We start from the raw sequence: 21273 nt of genomic DNA, 5'->3' as shown, positions 1-21273 counted from the left end.
TGTCCCGACTTCCCCACAATATCTAGATTACTTTTTTCTTCATTTTCCCTCAAATTGTCTTATTCTTCTGTCCTTTCTTCCACTTTTCAACATCATTTGATGCAAAGAAACAGAAAATTCTGCAAACCGATTGGCCAGATGCACAGCTTCTCGCCCACAGTATGCTGCAGCATTTATTTATTTATTTGCTTTTTAAATGAAATACACTTTGATGCAGCATTTTATTACTATAAAAAAGAGAACTCAAACAAATGTCAGAAAGGGACCCCTAGCCAAATGACAACCAAACCTGAAAGCCTAATTTGTCTAAGTGTAAGGCTGGCTATGGCAGCTGTTAAGGTGTTGTTAAAAGTTGATGGTGAATGTGGCAGCCCTTTCAGTTAGGTCCATCTGCAGAGACTACTGGAAATGTTGTCTAGGTCTTCTAAAAGTTGAAGCAGGTTTTGTCAAAGAAAAGTCCCAAGACCATCTCATTTGGTAGTGGGATAGTACCACTAAGTCTGATGGAGAAGATAACTGGCTAGTTGTCCAATTTAATCAGAGATAAGGAGGTGGGTTTCAGACATGAGACAGATTGGCAAGTACAAGATCAAAGACATTAGAACATCTGCTGAGTAGTTTTCTGCGGTAAACCTATTTGTCAGGACTGGATGCGTTTTCCCATGACCCTGAACTGTTACCACTGTTAGCAGAACACACACAGTCTCAACCTTATACTTTGGGGAAATACTGAATAATATTGCCAAGGCCTGAATGATGTATTAAAGGCCAGTGAGTTCACAGACCATAATATATAAGCTCATCTCCCTTTAGACAAGAGAGGCATGAATAACTTAAACAACTAAAACTTTCTCTACTCAAAAGATATTTGGAGGGGGATTAAATTTGCTCTCAGCAAGTGAAATGTATGGCAATCCACATGTTTTACCAACCTGATGATTTTCTAGGTCAAAGGAAATATGTTTTATATCAAGACAAACCTGAGGTGAAGGGCAAAAGCTCCTAGGAGTCATGATCATCAGGTGCCAATGGTGCTGGAGTGTAGTACTGGCACTGTAAGAGAATGCTAATACTGCATTTAGAAAACTGGCTGAAGTACCAACGTGCTTCAGGTGAGGCGGGTGTGTATGTTAGTAACTGAAGCAAATAATTTGTCACAGTCCATCTCACCCTAAAATCCTCCAGATATAAACAAAATTAAGCAATTATTACATAAGGAAAAACATGGTTACCAAACATTGAACTGTTAACCTTTGAAATTCATATACATTATAGAAAATAAACAATGCTGAATGTATGACGATTCAATCCGTCAGGTGAATTCTCCAAGAATGTAACTCAGATGTATTATGTGACACTATTGAAATGAAAGACATGGTCATAGTAGCGATTTACTTCAAAATGCTGTTCAAACACGTACACTGCCCCAACCCCTGACATGCCAAAATAATAATTATTCGATAGTAACGTGAAAGAATGAGAAGTTATGTACCTACCATAACTTTCCATGTTAGTTGTCTTCTTCTCGCCTTCTTTCTTGCTGGATGGGTTTGGAGCCAATCCTCGGCTCGGACTCGGCTTATACCAAAGCTCGAGAGCTATTTTTACCAGCTCGAGGTAACCCTGTATCCCACAATGCTAGGCGCCAACTACCCAGATCTCGTTTGATAGCTAACACTATAGCAGTTCTGCCCCCAGAACAAAAGGAGAGAATGGCATACCCATATATATAGCCATCCCAAGAAAAAGGATAACCACTGGAGACCATACTGGGAAAAAAGGAAGGCTCCGTAGGATCCTATCGGTCTGTCCAGGCTAGGGGGTTGGAGGGCGGGACGCAAGGAAGAAGGCGAGAAGAAGACAACTAACACGGAAAGTTATGGTAGGTACATAACTTCTCAATGTTAAGTTGTCAATCTTGCCTTCATTCTTGCTGGATGAGACCGCATACCTAGCACCTCAACCCTGGGTGGCTCGTTGGAACAGACTCTTGAGGACGGTGGAACTAAAGTTAGCTCGGCTTTTGGAGGCCATGTCCAATTTGTAATGAGAAATAAAGGTATGGGGAGAGGCCCATGTGGCTGCCGCACAAATTGAATCTAAAGGCAACCTGTCCTGAAAGGCTATAGACGTAGCTAAGGCTCTAGTTGAATGGGCTCTAGGTCTTGAAGGGAGCTTTTGACGCCTCAGTTCATAGATGAAAGTGATGACAGAGGCCAGCCACCTAGAAAGGGTTACTTTGGAAACTGGAAGGCCTTTCTTCCCTTCAGCATAAGATAGGAAGAGCTGGTCAGATTTCCTAATTTGCTTGGTTCTATCCAGGTAGTAACGGAGTTGGCGATGAACATCCAAGAAATGCAACTTTTGTTCCGCTCTGTCAGAGTAATTAGAGAAGAAAACTGGGAGATCGATAGTCTGGTTTAGATTCGACTCAGAAGATATCTTGGGTAAAAAGGAGGGGTTAGTTCTGAGGGAGACTCTGTCTTTATGGAAAACAAGATAAGGAGGACGAACGCAAAGGGCGTGAAGTTCTGAGACTCTCCTTGCAGAGGTTATGGCCACTAGAAACAAAGTTTTCCATGACAGTAACTTCATGGAACAGGAAGCCACAGGTTCAAAGGGAGGGAGAATCAAGGAGGTTAAAACTAGATTCAAATCCCACTGCGGTGGGGGATGTCTAACCGGGGGCTTAAGTAAAAAGATACCTTTAAGGAATGCTTTACAAAGTTTATGAGACATAATGGAGGAGTCTGACAAGCCAACATGAAAATTTGAAATGGCCGCTAAATGGACTCTGATAGTGGAGGAAGAAGAACCCGAATGAAAGAGTTTGGCCAAAAAGTCTAAGACCGATTGGATAGGAGCTACAAATGGGTCTATGTTCCTAGATTTTGCCCATAAGGAAAAATGTTTCCATTTGCTGGCATAAATCCTCCTGGTAGAAGATTTGTGAGAAGCTAAAATGATGTCACGTACCGAATGGGAGATAAAGGGAAGCCTGGCTAAGGTTGGAAGTGGAGCAACCAAGCTGTGAGGTTGAGAGATGGGAGAGATTGGTGCAGCTTGCCCAACTGATGGGTCAAGAGATCTGGAACTGGGTCCAGATGCCAAGGCTGCTCCAAGAGGTAATGGTGCAGGAACAGGAACCATATTTGTCGAGGCCAGTACGGAGCAATGAGGATCATTGTGGATCTCAAGGCGGTAGCTTTCTGAATTAACTGAGTGATTAATGGAAAGGGGGGAAAAGCGTACAGGAGACCCCGGGGCCAATCGTGGACTAGAGTGTCTCTGGGTGGGTGGCCGGGAAGAGGGAAGAGAGTGAAAAATTTGTGGCATTTGCTATTCTGGGGTGTAGCGAAAAGATCGCAGCAAGGCTGACCCCATTTTCTGAACATTTTTTTCACTACTAACTGCTTGAGACACCACTCGTGCGGCATGAGAATGGCTCTGCTCAGCCTGTCTGCTATGACGCTGGACTTCCCAGGGATATGTGCTACTATCAGAAACCGTTGAGAAGAGATCGTCCACTGCCAAAGTCTGAGTGCTTCTCGACATAAGGGGTAGGACTTGGTTCCGCCCTGCTTGTTGATGTGCCACACTACGGACATATTGTCCCATCTGAACTGCAATCGTCCCGATGGGAAGAGAGTCCTGAAGGGCTTGCAACGCTAAAAGAACTGCTCTCATCTCTAGGACACTGATGTGCAGGTGGCACTCGAAAGGTTGCCAAGTGCCCTGGACCGTCCTGCCCTGAAAATGCCCCCCCACCCCCACCCGATCAGGGAGGCATCCGTTGTCACTGTAGCAACCGGGGGAGGAAGAACGAAGGGTCTGCCCTGAGTCACTTGAAGGGAGACCATCCACCAAGACAGGTGTTTCTTGCATGACTGGGTTACCAAAATGTAGTCTGACATCGGGAGCTGCTGGAAGGACCACTGAGAGAAGAGTATCTATTGTAGGAGTCGCATGTGGAAGCGAGCTAAGGGGAGTAACGTAATGGCAGCCGCCATGAGACCTAGAGTCTTCAGTACAAACTTGGCCTGAATTTTGTTGTTCTGAAGCAGGATATGAACATGTTCGCGAATATCTGAGATTCATTGAGACATTAGTTTTGCAGAGAGTTCGACTGTGTTTAGTATGGCGCCTATGAAGGTAAAAGACTGACAAGACGACAAGGCAGACTTTTCGAAGTTTATGGAGATACCTAGCTCTTTGAAAATCTGAATGGTGTAATCTCTGGATTGAATAAGTTGACGCCTGGTGGTGGCTGTAAGGAGCCAGTTGTCTAGATATGGAAACACCTGGAATCCTTGACGCCTCAGATGAGCCGTAACCACTGCCATGCATTTGGTGAATACTCGGGGGGGCTGTAGTGAGACCAAAGGGCAGGGCCCTGAACTGGTAATGACTGGCTCCCAGCCGGAAGTGGAGAAACCTTCTGGAGCGCCTGTGCATTTTGATGTGGTAGTAAGCATCCTGAAGGTCTATAGAGCACATCCAATGGTCCTGACCCAAAAAGGGTAGAATGGACTGTAGCGTGACCATCCGGAACTTCGTTCTTTGAACAGACTTGTTCAGTCTGCTGAGATCCAAAATTGGTCTCCAGTCCCCTGTCTTTTTTGGTACTAAAAAGAACTTGGGAGTAGATTCCGGATCCTTGCTGGTCTGCTGGGACTGGCTGGATGGCCCTTTTTCTTAGCAGTTTTGAGATTTCTAATACTGCTTGTTCCCTTAGACCAGGTGGAACATCTGGAAGGGGCCTGTTTGGCTGTTTTGGGTTGTGGACAAAGGGAATTTTGTAACCGTCGGATATAATCAACCGTACCCATGTGTCTTCGGTAAGGGAAAGCCAGGCTTTTGAGTACAGTGATAATCTTCCCCCGACTGCCTCCGAAGGTGGAGAGTCGGGCAGCTTCTCAGGGATGCTGGAAGGGTTGGCCAGAGACAGGTTCTCTGCTACCCTGATTCTGCGGACCCCCTCTGCCTCTGGGGCGGCATCTATTGTTGTCCCCCCTCCCGCCTCTAGAGGGGAACTCGCCTCGTGTATCCGGCGTGACTTGCTGTGGTTTGCGGAACCACATTTTTCCACCCTTCTGACCTTTGGGGTATGGTCTGGATGGGGTGGAAAAACGGACTCCCACGGCAGAGTGAGTCTTGCCATCTTGTTCACGTCTGGTCAAAGTATCCTTCACCTGAGGTCCAAACAATGCTGAACCATCAAAGGGAGAGTTGGTGAAGGACACCTTAAAGGGGTCAGCAAAGTTACAAAGCTGCATCCAGGCATGTCGTCGTAAGGCCACACCTGTGCCTGCAGCCCTACTCGCCCCATCGGCCGCATAAGAAATAAGGCGCATGGAGGAGTTAACAATGGAGTTTAGCGTTGCCAGCTGGGAGTTGATTTTGTCCTCAGACTCCGCAGCTGTTGGATCCTGTAGAGTGTCACCCATTTCTTTGAGCAAGTCTCTTTGAAGACGGGTGAAATGACATAGGTAATTCAGCGACCGCATGGTAAAGGTCGCTGAAGAAAACATCCGCTTGCCGTACCTATCCCATGGTCCTAGATTCCTTATTAGGAGGATGGATAGGTACCGAAGGATCAGCCAGTTCCTTCTTAGTGGCTGCAGCCACCACCATGGCATCAACAGGGACACCCTTGGTCAAGAACTGTTTATCAGCAGGGGCTGTGATAAATTTTGAAGGCCTCCGCGGGGTTGGCTCCATCGAATCAGGGGCCGTCCATGCCTTCCTGGCCACCACTTCCATAAGGGGGTCAAAGGGCGGAGACACCCATGAGGTGGAAGGGCGAGAACCAAACGCCTCTAGGTAGACCGACTCGTCCTCGGAAGGATTGAGGGTAGACCAGTTCCCCCTCTGTTTGAGGATCTCAAGGATGTCAGAGAAGGAGACATCCTCAGAGGGGGATCTTGGGGACCCCTCCAACTCAACCAAGTCAGTATCAGACGTGACGGACTCAGGGGAGTCCAGATGCTTTCTCTTACATTTCCTCTTCCGAGGGGGCTCCCCTGACGGATCAGGGGAGGCCTCAGAAGAGGAGGATGCTCCCAATAGGGGCCCCTGAGGCGTAGGATCTCTGCGGTCAGGGTCGAGAGGATGAGTAGAGACCGTAGCAGGCACTATAGTGGGAGGAGCTGAGGGAGCCGACCGAGGAACAGGCACAGGGGCCAGCACACTCCTCATGACCTTGAAAGCACCCCTATCAGGCAGAGACGGAGGTCCCCGCTCTGAAGAGATAAGGACCCATCCCGGTACCGAGAGGGATGGCTCTGAGGCCGATGGAGCCGAACTCACCTGCGACGAGGCTCCGAGAGGGAGAACGGGGTCGGACAAGGGTCCGATGCCACTCGCCTCGGCCGGCGAGGAGTCGGCGTCCGGATCCCTCCAAGGATGGCACCATAGAAGAAATCGGAGCCGACGACGGAGCCGAAATGGGAGGTATCGGCTCCGACGTGTCGACGGTCCCGGCTCCCACAAACTCCGGCTCCGAACTCAGGGGAAGAGTCGGAGGAGGAATTGATGGTGGAATGGGGATAGCCACTGTCTATTGAGAAGGGCTATGAAGCATCTGGGCCAGTGCCTGCGACTTAAGGAGTCTGCTAACCACTCTCTCGAGGTCATGGTCCGAAAGCCTGCAAGACCGAGAGGAATGGGACCGGTGACTGCGCTCCGAAAGCAAAGGAGATCTCGGAGCTGAATGGACCGATTCCAAAGAGGGGGACCTGGAGCGCTTACGAGTCAAAGTCGGTTCCGACAAAACTATCGGAGACGACTGAGTTTTTGAAGCATCGGCTCCAGCCGGAGCCAATGCCGAAGCAGAAGTAGCACCACTGGTCGGAGGCTCTAAACTCGGAGCCGACAATTTAGTGGGCTTCGAAGGCTTGCCCGACAAAGACTTGGCCGGGGAGCCTTCAGGCTTCAATAAGCCTCTCACAATCAATTTGTTTCTGCGTTCCTGCAGGACTCTTGGACTGAATGCATGGCAGACAGAACAAGAGTCCTGCAGGTGCAGAGGGTCTAGGCAATACATGCAAGAAGTGTGACCGTCTGTCAGAGACATTTTCTGACAGCACGAGTCACACTTCTTGAAGCCTGAGACCTTGGACTCCTTAGACATAATGGTGGAACACACAGACACACACACACACACACACACACACACACACACACACACACACACACACACACACAGACAGACAGACACACACACACACACACACACACACACACACACACACACACACACACACACACACACACACACACACACACACACACACACACACACACACACACCACAGTAAATAAGAAAAACCTAGTCCAGTCACTACTACACCACAGACTAAGACTACAACTAACACTGACTTAGCAAAATACCCAAAAACTAACTTGGCCCTAAGGCCTGGTTATATAAAGGGGAAGGAAGGGCCGAGGGGATAGAAAAAAAGACCCAAAAAGGGGACTATACACGCGGGTTACTCTAAGAGGGAAAAACCGAACACTAACCCTGAAAAATAAAAGGGAAAAACCTTAACCGAAAAGCTGTTTTTTTGAAAATTTACCAGAGAGCCGGCAAAAACGCAACCTCGCAGCTAAGCAGCAAACGAGATCTGGGTAGTTAGTGCCTAGCATTGTGGGATACAGGGTTACCTCGAGCCGGTAAAAATAGCTCTCGAGCTTTGGTATAAGCTGAGTCGGAGCCGAACCCATCCAGCAAGAATGAAGGCGAGATTGACAACTTAACATAGAATGTTAACAGTAATGCTGTTGTCAACCACACAGGTATGACTCCCCACTATCAATGAATCCCCACTATCAACAAATATACTGTCATCTCTCAACTGTCCCCATTAGAAACTATTGCTTATTTTCCCTCATATTATTGATCTGTTCATTGTAAAATATGTGGATTCTGGCACAAAATGCATATCTACAGTCACTAAATAATTTATTTATTTAATATTTGTTTTACTGGGAAAGTCCAACTTGGAACAAAGCCAATTTTCAGCAGAGGCCCAGAAAGAAACACTCCAGATACATGTCTTTGTAATGTGGAAGGAAATCGGAGCACCTGGAGGAAACCCACACAAACACAGGGTGGACATGCAGACTCCGCACAGAAGGCACCCCAGCTGAGAATCAAACCGGAGGACCTCTTGCTGTGAGATAACAATGCAACCACTGCACCACTTCACCATCCAATAAAGGCAGATATTTGAATTTCAGACTTCACATTTGTGAGGAAATGAACACCAACGCAAAGCCTGTTATTCTAGCAACTTTCTTAGTATATATGGAAAATATGCTCCCGATGTTGAGCCTTTTTTGACTCTGTCCTTTTTTCTTAAGTTACAACATACCTTTCAACAGTCCAGAATTCTGCAGAAAATCCAGATTTTACTTCTTGCCTGTCCCTTGTAAAATTTTTGACTTTCTTGTAAATCACTGAGAATTACAGTCAATTATGTCAGACATTTCATACTTTTTATTGTTCAGAAAATGCATGTTCTACTAACGTTTTAAGTGAATTGGAATATTTAAAAACTGCCCCTGATTCTGGGTATTTGTCCACCTATTCCCACTGACTTTGGCCAGAACTCTTGAGCAAAAAAGTTGAGAAATATGGATATGAGGCACAGAGGTGTGGCCAGAAAAATGACCTTTCCACCTTTCACTTACAGAATTAACATGAACAATGCAAACTTAATTTTAAAGACTGTTTTGGTCAGTGTTGAAAATGAGGTCTCTGTGGTCTACATTTCTTCAGTGCAGTAACTGAAAAAGGCAGCCAAATTAGTAGGGAAAAAATGAACTTGGACTCAAAAGACAGCCACAGCAAATCACAACAGTGTGTGTCTCTCTCTTTTCAGTCGTGGATGACAGCTCACTACTGAGTGGGGGATGACAGGAAAATGACGCGAGTTTCAGGCAGTGTACTGCCAGGGCAGACACAATGTGCAGGTTACGATCAGTAAATAGGCTAACTACATACAAAAAAAGAGAGAAAACTGCTCCAGAAAGTACAGTTGTGTACCTACCATAAAGGTAGATGTTCGAGTGTATTCACTGTTGCAGTCATTACAACTGGGTTATCCTGCTGGCAGGCTACCCTCAGTCGGCCCGAATTCCAAAGTCTAGGTCCGGCGTCAGTTGCTGTCACCTCTTCCCTGACGTCAGTGTGCCAGGGGTATAACAGATGCAGCCGACACCACTTTCTTTAGTTTTTCTTGCCCCAGATGTCAGGTGCCCCTAAAAAGGTAGGCTAAATTATGCCAATAAGCATGCATACAGAAAAAACAACTTTTCCTTCATCTACAAGCAAATACACCACATAGGTTGTATAGAATAGAGAAGTAGAGATAAGTCCCAGCAAAGAAAAAGGGGGATGGTGGGAGGGTAACCTGGACTGCAACAGTGAATACACTCGAACATCTACATTTATGGTAGGTACACAACTGTACTATGTTCATCGTGTTTCACTGTTGCAATCATTACAATTGGGTTGAATCCCAAAGCTAAGGTTGGGAAGCTGGTGCTAAATAGATTAGGAGAGGCTATCAGGCTCTGTAGAACTGCAGTGACAAAGCCTGCCCTGGATTTTGAATAGAGAGGTAAGTGATAGTGCTTTGTAAATGTATGCACTGAACTCCAAGTTTCAGCCTCTAAGATGTCTTTGGTTGGTACTCCTCTCAGGAAGGCTGCTGAAGTGGCTGCTGCTCTGGTTGAATGTGGCCTAATACCCTTAAGCACTAATTTGCCACGCTGAGAATAGCAGAAATGAATGCATTGGCCTATCCACTTTTAAATAGTCTGTTTTGAGATAGGCTTTCCTTGTGATCCTGCAGCATATGCCATTAGAAGTTGTTCAGTCTTTCTGAAAGCTTTGGTTCTGTCCAAGTAGAAGTGCAGCTGTCTGTGAATGTCCAAATAATGCAGAAGTCTCTCACCCTTATTTTGTGGGTTTGGGTAAAAGGTAGGCAAATTAACTGTTTGGTTAAGGGCCACATTGGACACTACCTTAGGCATAAATGTAGGGTTTGTCCTCAGAGAAACACTGTCATGATGGAAAATAATAAAAGGTTCCACAGCCATGAGTGCCTGTAACTCTGAGACTCGTCTAGCGGAGGTTATTGCTAGGAGCAGAGCTGTTTTCCAGGATAAGAATTTTACATCAGCTGCAGAGGCTGGCTCAAACAGACGCAGTGTGAGTTTTTCCAAGACATAGTTGAGGCCCCATGCAGGTATTGGGGCTCTCCTTGGAGGTGTTATGTTTTTGGCCCCTCTGAGGTACTACTTTAGTAATGGATGCAAAAAAATAGGTGGATTTGTATTGTAATGAGCTGAAATGGCAGAGGCATGAATTTTAATTGATGAAAAGGAAAGGCCTTTATCCAGCATCTCAGTTAAGTATTGCAAAATCTGAAGAATATTTGGAACCATCGTGTCAATGCCTTGTGCCTGATTCCAGGCACAGAATCTCTTCCATTTTTCTGCATGAGATTTTCTGGTGCTAGGCCTCCTGGCCTCCAAAATAACATCCATCACTGCTTTTGAGAGAGGTGTGTCTTGAATGGCTACAGTATCCGCCATGCTGCCAAGTTCAAGGTCCTGAGTTGGCTGTGCAGTATCTGACTGTCTTGTTGGGTCAATAAGTGAGGAATTTGAGGTAAAGTCCAAGCTGGACTTTGAGACAAGCTCTTTAGGACTGGGTACCAGTGCTGGTGGGGCCATGCAATCAGTATCATTTTTGGCTTTTCTAGTCTGACTTTGAGGAGTACCTTGGGAAGGAGAGGCAGAGGAGGAAAGGCATATACTGTTAGGTTTTTCCAGCTGAAAGACAGAGAATCCACTTTCCATATTTGCTTGTGATAAGTCCTTGTGCAGAATTTCTGTAGTAGGTAGTTGTGAGGGGAGGCAAACACGTCTATGTCCGGGCATCCCCACTTCTTTGTTATCATGCTGAATACTTGTGGATCCAATTTCCACTCGTGGGGATCCATTAGGTTTCTGCTTAGTTTGTCTGCCAGAGTATTTATACTTCCTGGCAGGAATTGTGCTTGCAGATGTACTTGATAAGTCAATGCTGTGTCCCACAAGTTCATGGCTAGTCTGCAGAGGGGTAGGAATGTGTGCCCCCCTGCTTGTTTATGTACCACATGACTGTAGTATTGTCCGTCTTTATCAGTAGTTGGCCTGGATGAAGTAGATCCTTGAAAGCTGTCAGGGCATTCTGTACAGCAAGCATCTCTTTTTGATTGATATGTAGATGCATTTGACTTGTGGACCATGTGCCCTGAATACATCTTCCTGCCATATGGGCCTCCCAGGCATAATCTGATGCATCTGTTGTCAATGTCTGCCTGGCTGCGGGTATGGTGAATGGCTGTCCCGTGTTGAGGTGACCGGCTTTTGCCCACCATTGAAACTCCTGTTGCAGGCAGGCAATGAGGGTAATTACTGTTTCCAGGCTGTTGCGATGTTGAGTCCAAACACTTTTAAGATACCATTGAAGTCTCCTCATATGCAGTCTTGCATATAAAATTAGTAGAATGCAGGATGCCATGAAGCCCAACGCCTGCAGAATTTTTCTTGCAGATAACTGGGACTTTGTTGCCAACATTTTGAAATAAGTAGTCAGTTGTCTTTGTATGTCTGGTGTGAGATAAGCCATCTGGGCAGTTGTATTTAAGCTTGCACCCAGGAATATTATCTCTTGAGAGGGTATGAGTTTTGATTTCTTTTCATTTACTGTGTAGCCTAGACCTGTTAGTAACCTTTTTACAAACGCCAAATGCTGTAGTAGAGTGTCCTTGTTCTCTGCTTGAATAAGGCAGTCGTCCAAGTATGGATATATCTGTATTCCTCTTTGTCTGCAAAATGCAATCACTGGTGCCAGGCATTTTATGAAGACCCTGGGCACAGTAGATAAGCCAAAGGGCAATGCAGAGAATTGGTAGTGCATTGAGCCAGCCATAAATCTGAGGTATCTTCTGCATGATTGTCTGACAGGGACATGCAGGTATGCCTCTTTTAGGTCTAAAGTCACAAGCCAAGCCTTCTTGCCCAGCATGGGCAGAAGCTGCTGCAGAGTTAACATTTTGAATTTTGGAATATCCAGGAATGTGTTTAGGATAGACAGGTCCAGTATTGGTCTCCAGGCTTTGTCCTTTCTGGGTACCAAGAATAGCCTTGAGTAAAATCCTATTCCCTGCTCTTGCTGTGGTACTTGTTGAATGGATTTCATGTCCATGAGGGATAAAACTTGCTTTTGTGCCTCTGCCCATTGAAAGCGTGGCAGGTTTGGCATATCGTTTGGCCTTGACAGGGTGTGAAAGTGGAACCTGTAGCCTTGAGATACGATATTTAAAACCCATTTGTCCTGGGTGATCCTGTGCCAATTTTGTGAGAAAAGTGCTAGTTTTCCCCCCAAAGGAGCAGCCAGAAGATAAGTGCTTGATGTTGGTAGGGGAAAGTCATTGAGACTGTTTCCTGTATGGCTGTGATTTTTCCTCTCCACTTTTGGAGGTAGAAGCACCCCATTGCTTAGGCCTGTATGAGCCTTGGGGCTGTGATCTGCTTCTAGGGCGTCTGTATCTGCCTCTTTGTGGCCTGACACTGGAAAGGACCAATTCTTTGTAGGCCAGTTCCTGCTAAATCTAGGAGGCTGTACCTGTACGAAATCCTTCACTGTTTGCATAGATTTAGCTTTGTCCTCCATTTTCTTCAACACTTCTGCTTTAACACCAAACAAGGTATCATGTTGTAATGGAGCACCTAATAGTTTTGGTTTAACATGATCAGGCAGGTTCTGCTCTTTTAACCAAGCATGCCTCCTAATGACAGAACCTGTAACTGCGGCCCTGCAAAGGGCCTCTAGAGAATCAAAACCACATTGCAAAGTATGCTTTCCCACTTGTTCAGCTGCATGCAATTAATCATGCATTTCTTTGTTTTCTGCACATTCTGAATTTGTCAACATGTTCTGTTTAAGCAGTGACATAAGATCTTGCTGATATTTAAGCATATGAAACTGACAATTTAAAGCTCTTACAGCCAAGGTAGCAGAAGTATAAATCTTTTTTCCCCATCTGTCCAGGGCCCTTGAATCCCTATCAGAGGGAATAGGGTTTTTTCACAAAAACAACAAAAAAGAACAAAGGCAGCAGCCTACAAAACAACGCCAGTTCATGAAAGAAATATATTGCAACTTAGCGCCTCGGCATAATAGCCTTCAATGAGTATAGTTACAAACACACACCCACTCCAATATATAACATAATTAATCAAACAATTAAATCAATTAACCAATAAAAATATACATTAACATTTAAAAAGGAAATATCTAAGTTATAAAAAAGATGCCAATACTATTCACACAAATTTATAATAAACATTTTAAATTTACTTCTAAATTCAAACCATTAGGAGACATAGTATTATACTTCAAAATATAAATAGTTTCTTTAAATAACAAAATATTTTAATTAATTTATCATCCTTTTCTAATGAAAATATTTTCTAAAACACAACATTCAAACATTTCTATATTACTGTTATGACATTCCATAAAATGTGCAGCAATAGGGCTAGTTAGTACTCTTTTTTGATATCTCTAACATGCTCTTGCATTCTAGTTTTAAATTTTCTTTTGTCTCACCAATGTAATATAATTTACAGGGACATCTAACACAATAAATGACCCTACAGAATTACATGAAAAATTATTATTAGGAATAAATGGAATTCCATTAATATTGTCAAAATATGGTTTAATAAATTTACATATATTACACTTGTAATCAAATTTGTATATATATTATCTAATGGAGAAATATAATAAGTATTAATTAATTTATCAGATAAATTTTGGCCTCTTTTGTAGGATATTTTAGGAACAACAGGGAAAATTTTATAAAGATTTTTATCTGAAATTAAAAATTTCCAAAAATATTTAATAATATTCCAAATTCTATCACTACATAAATTGTATGTAGTGACAAAATAAATATCTTGCACTTCATGTGTAGAACTCCTTGAACATTTATTATAATTACTATTAAAACTAACCTCATTAATAAAAGGCAAATAATTATTTATTTCCATATTTTTACTAATAATCAATTTATTACCTTTAATGGAGCTAGTTTTATTCATTAATTTATTAATACAGAAATCTAATATATCCATATTATATCCTCTTTTTAAGAACATAATAATACTATCATATATATTCTGTTCTAAATCAAATTCATTATTACACAATCTGGATAATCTTATAATTTCTCCATAGGGAATAGCAGATAAAGTATGAGGGGGATGGCAACTAGTGCCATAAAGGAACTGATGACCGTCCATAAACTTACGATATACTGTAGTATGAATTTGATCACCCAATATACCTGTTAACATAATATCTAGAAAATGGACTTGACCACCAAATTGTAAACCATCAAACCGTAGATTATATTTATTATTATTAAGGTCTGAGAAAAACTCATGAACATATTCAATACCACCGCTACAAAGAAATATTAAATCATCTATGTAGCGGTAATAACACAAGACATGATGTTTATAGAATTTATTAGTATATACATATTCTAACTCAAATTTACCCATAAAAAGATTGGCATACATGGGGGCAAAAGATGCCCCATTCAGTTGATGGTAAATAGATTGATTGAAACTAAAGAAATTATTAGATAAACAAAAGGAAGTCAAGTCCATAATATAGTGGGTGGTAGGATTATCCCCCAAAAAATAAAATAATGCCTGCAAGCCATCAGAATGTTTAATGTTAGTGTAGAGACTAACAACATCTACACTAATCCAAAACATATTATCTGTCCAAATGATATGACTTAATTTATCAATGAAATCAAAAGAGTCTCTAATGTAGGATTCTAACTTAAATACATAAGATGACAGATAATTATGGACAATTATGCCTATATTTTGACAAAAATAGTTACTAGCTGAAACAATAGGACGTCCAGGTGGATTAGTCATATTTTTATGGAGCTTAGGCAGGCAGTAAAACGTGGCTAAATTACAATTCTCCAAACAAAACTTTTTATCAAAATCATCCTTAGAGATATATCCAAGTCTAACCCCCTTATCTAATAAAGTAGTACATTCTTTAAAAGCTGTTGCATATTTATCATAATCACTAATTTCGTAAGTTAATGAATCATTTAGATGTTCCATACACATGTCTAGATATTGCTTATTATTCAAAATAACAATTTTGTTACCCTTATCAGATTTTTTGATGACAATATCATGTCTACTTGAAAGATTTTTCATAGCCAACCATTCATTTTTAGTCATATTACACAATTTTTTATCATTTCTACATACATTTAGCAATTCTTGCAATGAAAAATGAATCATTTCAGAAAAATGTATAATATTACAATTATTATATGGAGGAATAAACTTGCTATGAAAATTAATACCTTTAGTGTTAAGCATAGAATAAGCTGAAGAGTATAAAGGAGATGGAAAGTCATCAGAAAAACAGGAATAATAGCTATCTAAACTAGAATCACCATCAGTATCGCTATGTATCACATTAGAAACCGGCTCATGATAACCATATGTTTTTCTATCATTTGAGAAAAAATATCTCAAATGAAGTTTTCTAATAAATTTAAAGAGCTCTTGTTTCAATAAATGGTGTCTAGGAAAGACAGTGGGAACAAATTTAAGACCATATTGCAGTACAGTTAGTTCTTCATTGGAGATGTTACAACCAGAAATGTTAACAACATTATTATCACTTAATAAGACAGGGCTAGAGAAATCAAGTCCATCTACCCCTCTTAAATGTTTGTTTGGAATAGGGTTTTTTGCAGTGGAAGCCTTGACCCCCCCTTGGGACCCTGAGAAATAGTTTCTGGGTCAGCAGCAGGGTTTTTGTAAAGAAATTTATGTGAATCCGGAGCCCTGTAGTATCTGTCTGGCTTTACAGGAGCTGGTGGTAAAGAGTCATCTACAATGTCTAAAACAGGAGGAATATCAAGGGGTCTGTGTTGGGATAATAAAAGGAAGTCTCTGAGTCTTTTCTTGGATTCAGAGTAATCTTGGCTCTCCCAATGGAAATGCTCCCTCATAGTATGCAGGGTCTCCCCAAAAGAATAATCCTCAGGAGGCTAGGCTGAAAGGATGGATTCTTCAGCATCAGAATCCTCATAGGGAGGAAGGGAATATTCATGTTCAGAAGAGGAATCAGAGGAAATGGAAACCTGGTCTGAAGATTCATATTCTATCTCTTGCCTAGGCCTCTTATCAGGAGGGGGATGGGAACCTCTGATCAAAGTAATTAGGTCTTTGGCCATTTTAAGCATCTGTTTTTTAGGCATGGAAGTCTGTCCAGGAGAATGCTGTACTTGTTTCTTTGTCTTTAGAGCTGCTTTAGTCTTTGCCTTTGAAGCTGAGGTTGGCTTTACATATAACTGTGTAGGTCTGAAAACACACACAGAAGCCGATGCCTGCTCAGCGGCTCTGGACCCATCCGAGGGAATAGTTTCAGAGTGTCCAATACCTTGAGTTTCCAGCGGCCTAGTTGGCTCCATGTGGGAGTCGGAAGCGGCCTGTGGCTCTGAGGTAGCAAGCATCAGGGGCTGCGAAAGCGCCTCACTGAGAACCAGCGACAGGCCTAGCGGAAGCCTCATAGTCGGTTTTGGACCTCGGATGCCTGTCCTTTTCTTTTTCCTTGCGCTTTTTATAAAATCCGGTCGTCGGCTGTTCCGACGGCATTGTATAATTGAAACTTCGGCCAAAGTAATGAAAGGCAAAATCGTACCGACGCTTAATAGTGCGTTGGTTAAATCTAGCACAAAACCGACAGCTAGTAACGTCGTGGTCAGGGCCTAGGCAAGGAATACAGTAAGAATGAAAAATCCTTACAAGGTATTTGCTACCCACAAGAAATACAATTGTTAACTTTTTCTGACATCGGTCTGGAGCAAGAAAAAAGTTTCCACAACGGGGTACTTAGCTTTAATGAAGACTTCGGATCTGAAATTTGATTTTGAAAATCTCAGGGGTCGGCCGACCGGCACTTGCAAACTGCTTTTGCTTCGGGCACCGCGCGGCAAGAAAGACTGAAGAAAATGGCGTCGGCTGCATCTACTATACCCCTGGCGCACTGACGTCAGGGAAGAGGCGACAACAACCAACGCCGGACCTAGACTTTGGAATTCGGGCCGACTGAGGGTAGCCTGCCAGCAGGATAACCCAATTGTAATGACTGCAACAGTGAAACACGATGAACATCAGAATAACACTTGCAGTGTTTGCATGGCTACAGTTTGCGTTAGTATAAGGACATTTGACAGCTTCCAGTTAGGCTCCTGGTGCAATTGCTTATGTGTCATTTTGTGGGTGTACTTACACTTAAGGAAGAAAGGAAGGAAGGAAAATTTGTCTCAGTGATGTATGTGGGCTGGCATTTAGGAGAAAAATGCAATTTTTTTTTTAAAGATGCACTGACATAAGGATTCTGGTGACTGGAAAATCATCTTGCACTCAGCCATATCAAGCTGGGATGGGGGTGTACTTTTCTACATGCTACAGGAACACAGTAGGCAGCAAAAATAGTAAGAATTAATGCATTTTATGGAACTCTGCCTCTTTCTGATAATGGGATCGACAAATATGGATGGAAACTATGTAAGTGTGCAGGACATTTAAATATATTGACACTATTCTCCTTTAAAATGCACATTATTAGTGTTTCCTTCTACTTAAAATAACTACTCTCATTTCAAGTTACTATGCTTACACTGTATATTCAACTAGGATATAGGATGGCAATCCTACTACATACTTGTTAAGGATTTACCATTTTATATTTTAACACGTTACTAACAAATAATTAACTCATCTGCACATTGGTGTATAGAACTCATTCACCTTGTTGACAGCTACATTTTCTGTTTCTCCTCTGCAAAACCAGTACATACTTTTTGTCTTAAACCCAATTAAAAAAAAAAAAAAAGAGCAAACTTGCAACCCCTTATTACAAAGTATTTAGGAAGGGAAATAATACAGCTCTTGTTAACCAAAACAATTAAGAAACTTTACAAGAAAACAGGATATTGTCCTTTTTTCCCATTAGATTAAAATGAAGTTCCTATTATCATTACGTAGACAACCTTTCTGTTTAAGAAGTGAAACTGAGCTTATTACCGTTCTGTACTTCCTCAGGGCTACTGCGGGATGGATTTTTCCAGCATAGGTTTCATTGTCAGTAAACACGATGAAAACATCAGCAGGTGTCTTTGTTTTTTGAGCCCATTGCATGGGGAGAGCGCAGTCAGTCCCTCCCATAGGAATCTATCAAAATAAAAGCAAAACTTTTGTTAGAAACAAACACAAAAAGTACTTTATTCTTGAATGCACTCAAAGTCAAAAATGAATTATACTTTCTCTTACCATTTGCATTGTTCTCAGTACTTCCTGAAGTTTCATATTAGCAGTGACTGGGCATGGAACCATTTTATTAGAAAATGCCACTACGGTAGAATGTTGCTCAGTACGCAAAACAACCTAAAAAGAGAATAATTCAGGACACAAATGTAACACCTCCATTAACGTAAAGAATACGAGATAAAACAATATTGGTAAAACAGTATCTCTACATAAACACCTACAAATAAATCATCTGCAGTGATCAGATATGCCCAATGTTTTCAAGAAATAGCTTTAAATGTGTAACAGTTTTGTCTGCAAAGGACAATCTTAATTGACTGCATGATTCAAAGGAAAGTGTATTTTTGGCAGTCACCACAGTTAGGCAGTAAAGAACAGGAAAATTGGAGGTTGGCATAATGGTTTAATTGTTTGCCTCACAGACGCAAGGTATAGTGTTTGATTCTCAGCTTGGGATGGAGGGCTAAAATTAAAAAAAAAAAAAAAAAACTGTCATTATTCTTCATACTTTTCTGTTAATGGGCCAGCAGGCAAAATGTGCAGTTCATGTGAAGTCACTGCTGCTTATTTTTTTGGGTTTGGCACTTTGTCACAGTACTGGATGTCTGTTTAGCGGGAGGCAACTGTGAATGTAAGCCTGAATCACTACGTTACCATTCACAAGACAAGGCTGTTTGTAATGTGATTTTGGTTAAAACACTGTAATCTATGAACTTTCAAAGTGTGCACACCATCATGACCATGCAATTTTAGGCTGCAAAGACAGACTTCTGTTTTACTTCTGAATTACTTTGACTAGCGGTGCTGTCATCAAGGATATAACAAATCGCAAAAGGCAAGTTTCTGTAAAATAATAAAGACTGCAAAAGATATTACTGAATCTGACTTGTGTGGTGTTATGTCATACTGTACAAAGTATAATGTGGATTTCTGGCTGTTGTACCTCTTGGGCTCTGTTCACATAAAAATCAGGGACAGAGGCAAAACTGTGTAGAGATAAGTGTGCCGATCTGGAATTAGGGACAATTTGTGTTTCTATACATTTGGCTTCTACTATGACTCCAGTCATTCTATTTGGACGATGTTACAACCTGTCCACAGCTCTCAAATTTTCAAATTTTCATCTTCAAAATGTGGAGCAAATAGGCAGTATGTGAAAACATTTTCTAACAGCTTCAGTTAGGAATCTCTCACACTGTGGTCAATAACTTGTTAATCTTTGTAATGATTTCTTTAGTTGTATTAGCGTGATTCACTACTACTACTACTTATGAACCTCACATTTTGCCTGCTGCCCCGTTAACGGAAAAATACCTTAGTCTAATAATCACCTAACCAAATAACATTCCAAGTCAAAATATCAGGAATATATCTGTCTGGCCACTGATGATATAAAAAAGAAAAAAAGTGCAATGGCTTTCAAGGACATTCAGCTTTCCCATCTTACCAGGATAGTAGTGCCTACCTGTAAACAAAATTTCTGTTGATTTTCTAATGTCAGAGAAGGCCAATGTGATTTCTCCCTGATAAGACCTATGCACTGCAATGATGTTTTTTTCTCATGTGTGCTGTGCCGAACACCAAAACTATTCAAACTGATGTTATGTCCCTGTACAGCACTTAAACAGAAGGACAGAGAGTTATGTCCCCGTGTTTACATTCTGGTACATTTATGAATGCAGACTACATAGCAGTTCATTTTCAGAAGCAGTGACTTTACCACATAGCATAACAGTTATCAAATAAGCTTGAAATAACATACTTATTATACCCTTACTGGTTGGTCTATGACTGGACCCCTTCCACAACACGGCTGTGACAAGGATGATTATTATTTCTACTATAATCAGGATTCCTTTTTCCCCAAAAGCTCCCACACCTGAGTGTGCCCAATGGCTACAGCAATACACCAAGTACTAATATGGCATGTGTATAGCCCTCCAGTTCATCACCAATCATTCAGGAAGCACACTTTCTGCTAATCAATAAAACAGTGAATTTGACACTACACTGTTCCAAGAATATATAACTCTGTACTTGCCTGACTTACAGGGAGCTCCAACTGCAGTTGTAGGATGTGTACTTGGACTCTCACTGTAGAGGAGGATGATGGGAGGGTATCTGCGACACAATGAGAAGGATTCCCTCATATGAACATCATACGCGGTCTTATCACATGAGCTGCTGTATTACAAGACTCTCTTTGGTTAATAAGTGGTTATGTTGAGCCTCTTTTCTGTTTCAATTTAGCATTTTTTTTTCACTGAACTCCTGCATGCAGGACAAGCATGCCATATACTGGTAAATACCATTACTGAACCCAGTCTTTCAGAGCAGCCTGCCTACACCCTGAAAGTACCAGTGCACTCCAAATGACTAAGAGTGCACACTCTTGTTAATCAATAAAAAAAAAAAAAACAATGAAGAGTTGTTTATAATTAATATGCAAGTATTCTGACCCAATTTATCTGAAAATTTAAGACTGGATAATGGGAGGTGGGATGGTGCTTGGAAATGACCAACAGATGTCCCTGATAGTACAACATATACAGTCTTACAGCAGTGGTTAATCTGTGAGTGGGCAATGACGATCTTAAGTTGGGCAAACAAGAAATCTGTGAAGGGCCATCCATGGTGCATTTACAAGTCACCTGAATTCCAAGCAGGAATGGCAGTAGAATGGGAGGAGCTAGAGGATGGCAAAGAAAAAAGAACAAGAAGGCTGCATCCTGAAATACCAGAGTACAAATAGTCCAAATGGAGAACATTTTTCCCCTTACCAGAGTGTATTTGCCATGCAGATGCCACTTCTGAAAGTAC

The 21273-nt window shown here is 42.1% G+C and overlaps 1 protein-coding gene across 1 annotated transcript in view; it reads right to left on the bottom strand.

Moving 5' to 3' along the window:
• RO60 (Ro60, Y RNA binding protein) overlaps positions 1-21273 on the bottom strand; it is an 837759-nt gene that overhangs the window by 51491 nt on the left and 764995 nt on the right. Inside the window, exons 8-9 of the mRNA XM_044086777.1 lie at positions 18457-18570; positions 18211-18357 (exon numbers count right to left, since the gene is read on the bottom strand). Coding sequence (XP_043942712.1) covers positions 18211-18357; positions 18457-18570 — 261 coding nt within the window. The remainder of the gene's footprint in view (positions 1-18210; positions 18358-18456; positions 18571-21273) is intronic.

The sequence above is a fragment of the Protopterus annectens genome, chromosome 10.part0 (genome assembly GCF_019279795.1).
Source record: "Protopterus annectens isolate FY-2018-M chromosome 10.part0, PAN1.0, whole genome shotgun sequence".
Taxonomy (NCBI): Eukaryota; Metazoa; Chordata; order Ceratodontiformes; family Protopteridae; genus Protopterus; species Protopterus annectens.
The sequence above is the reverse complement of the archived record's forward strand: the minus strand, read 5'-3'. Positions and strand labels throughout refer to the sequence as shown.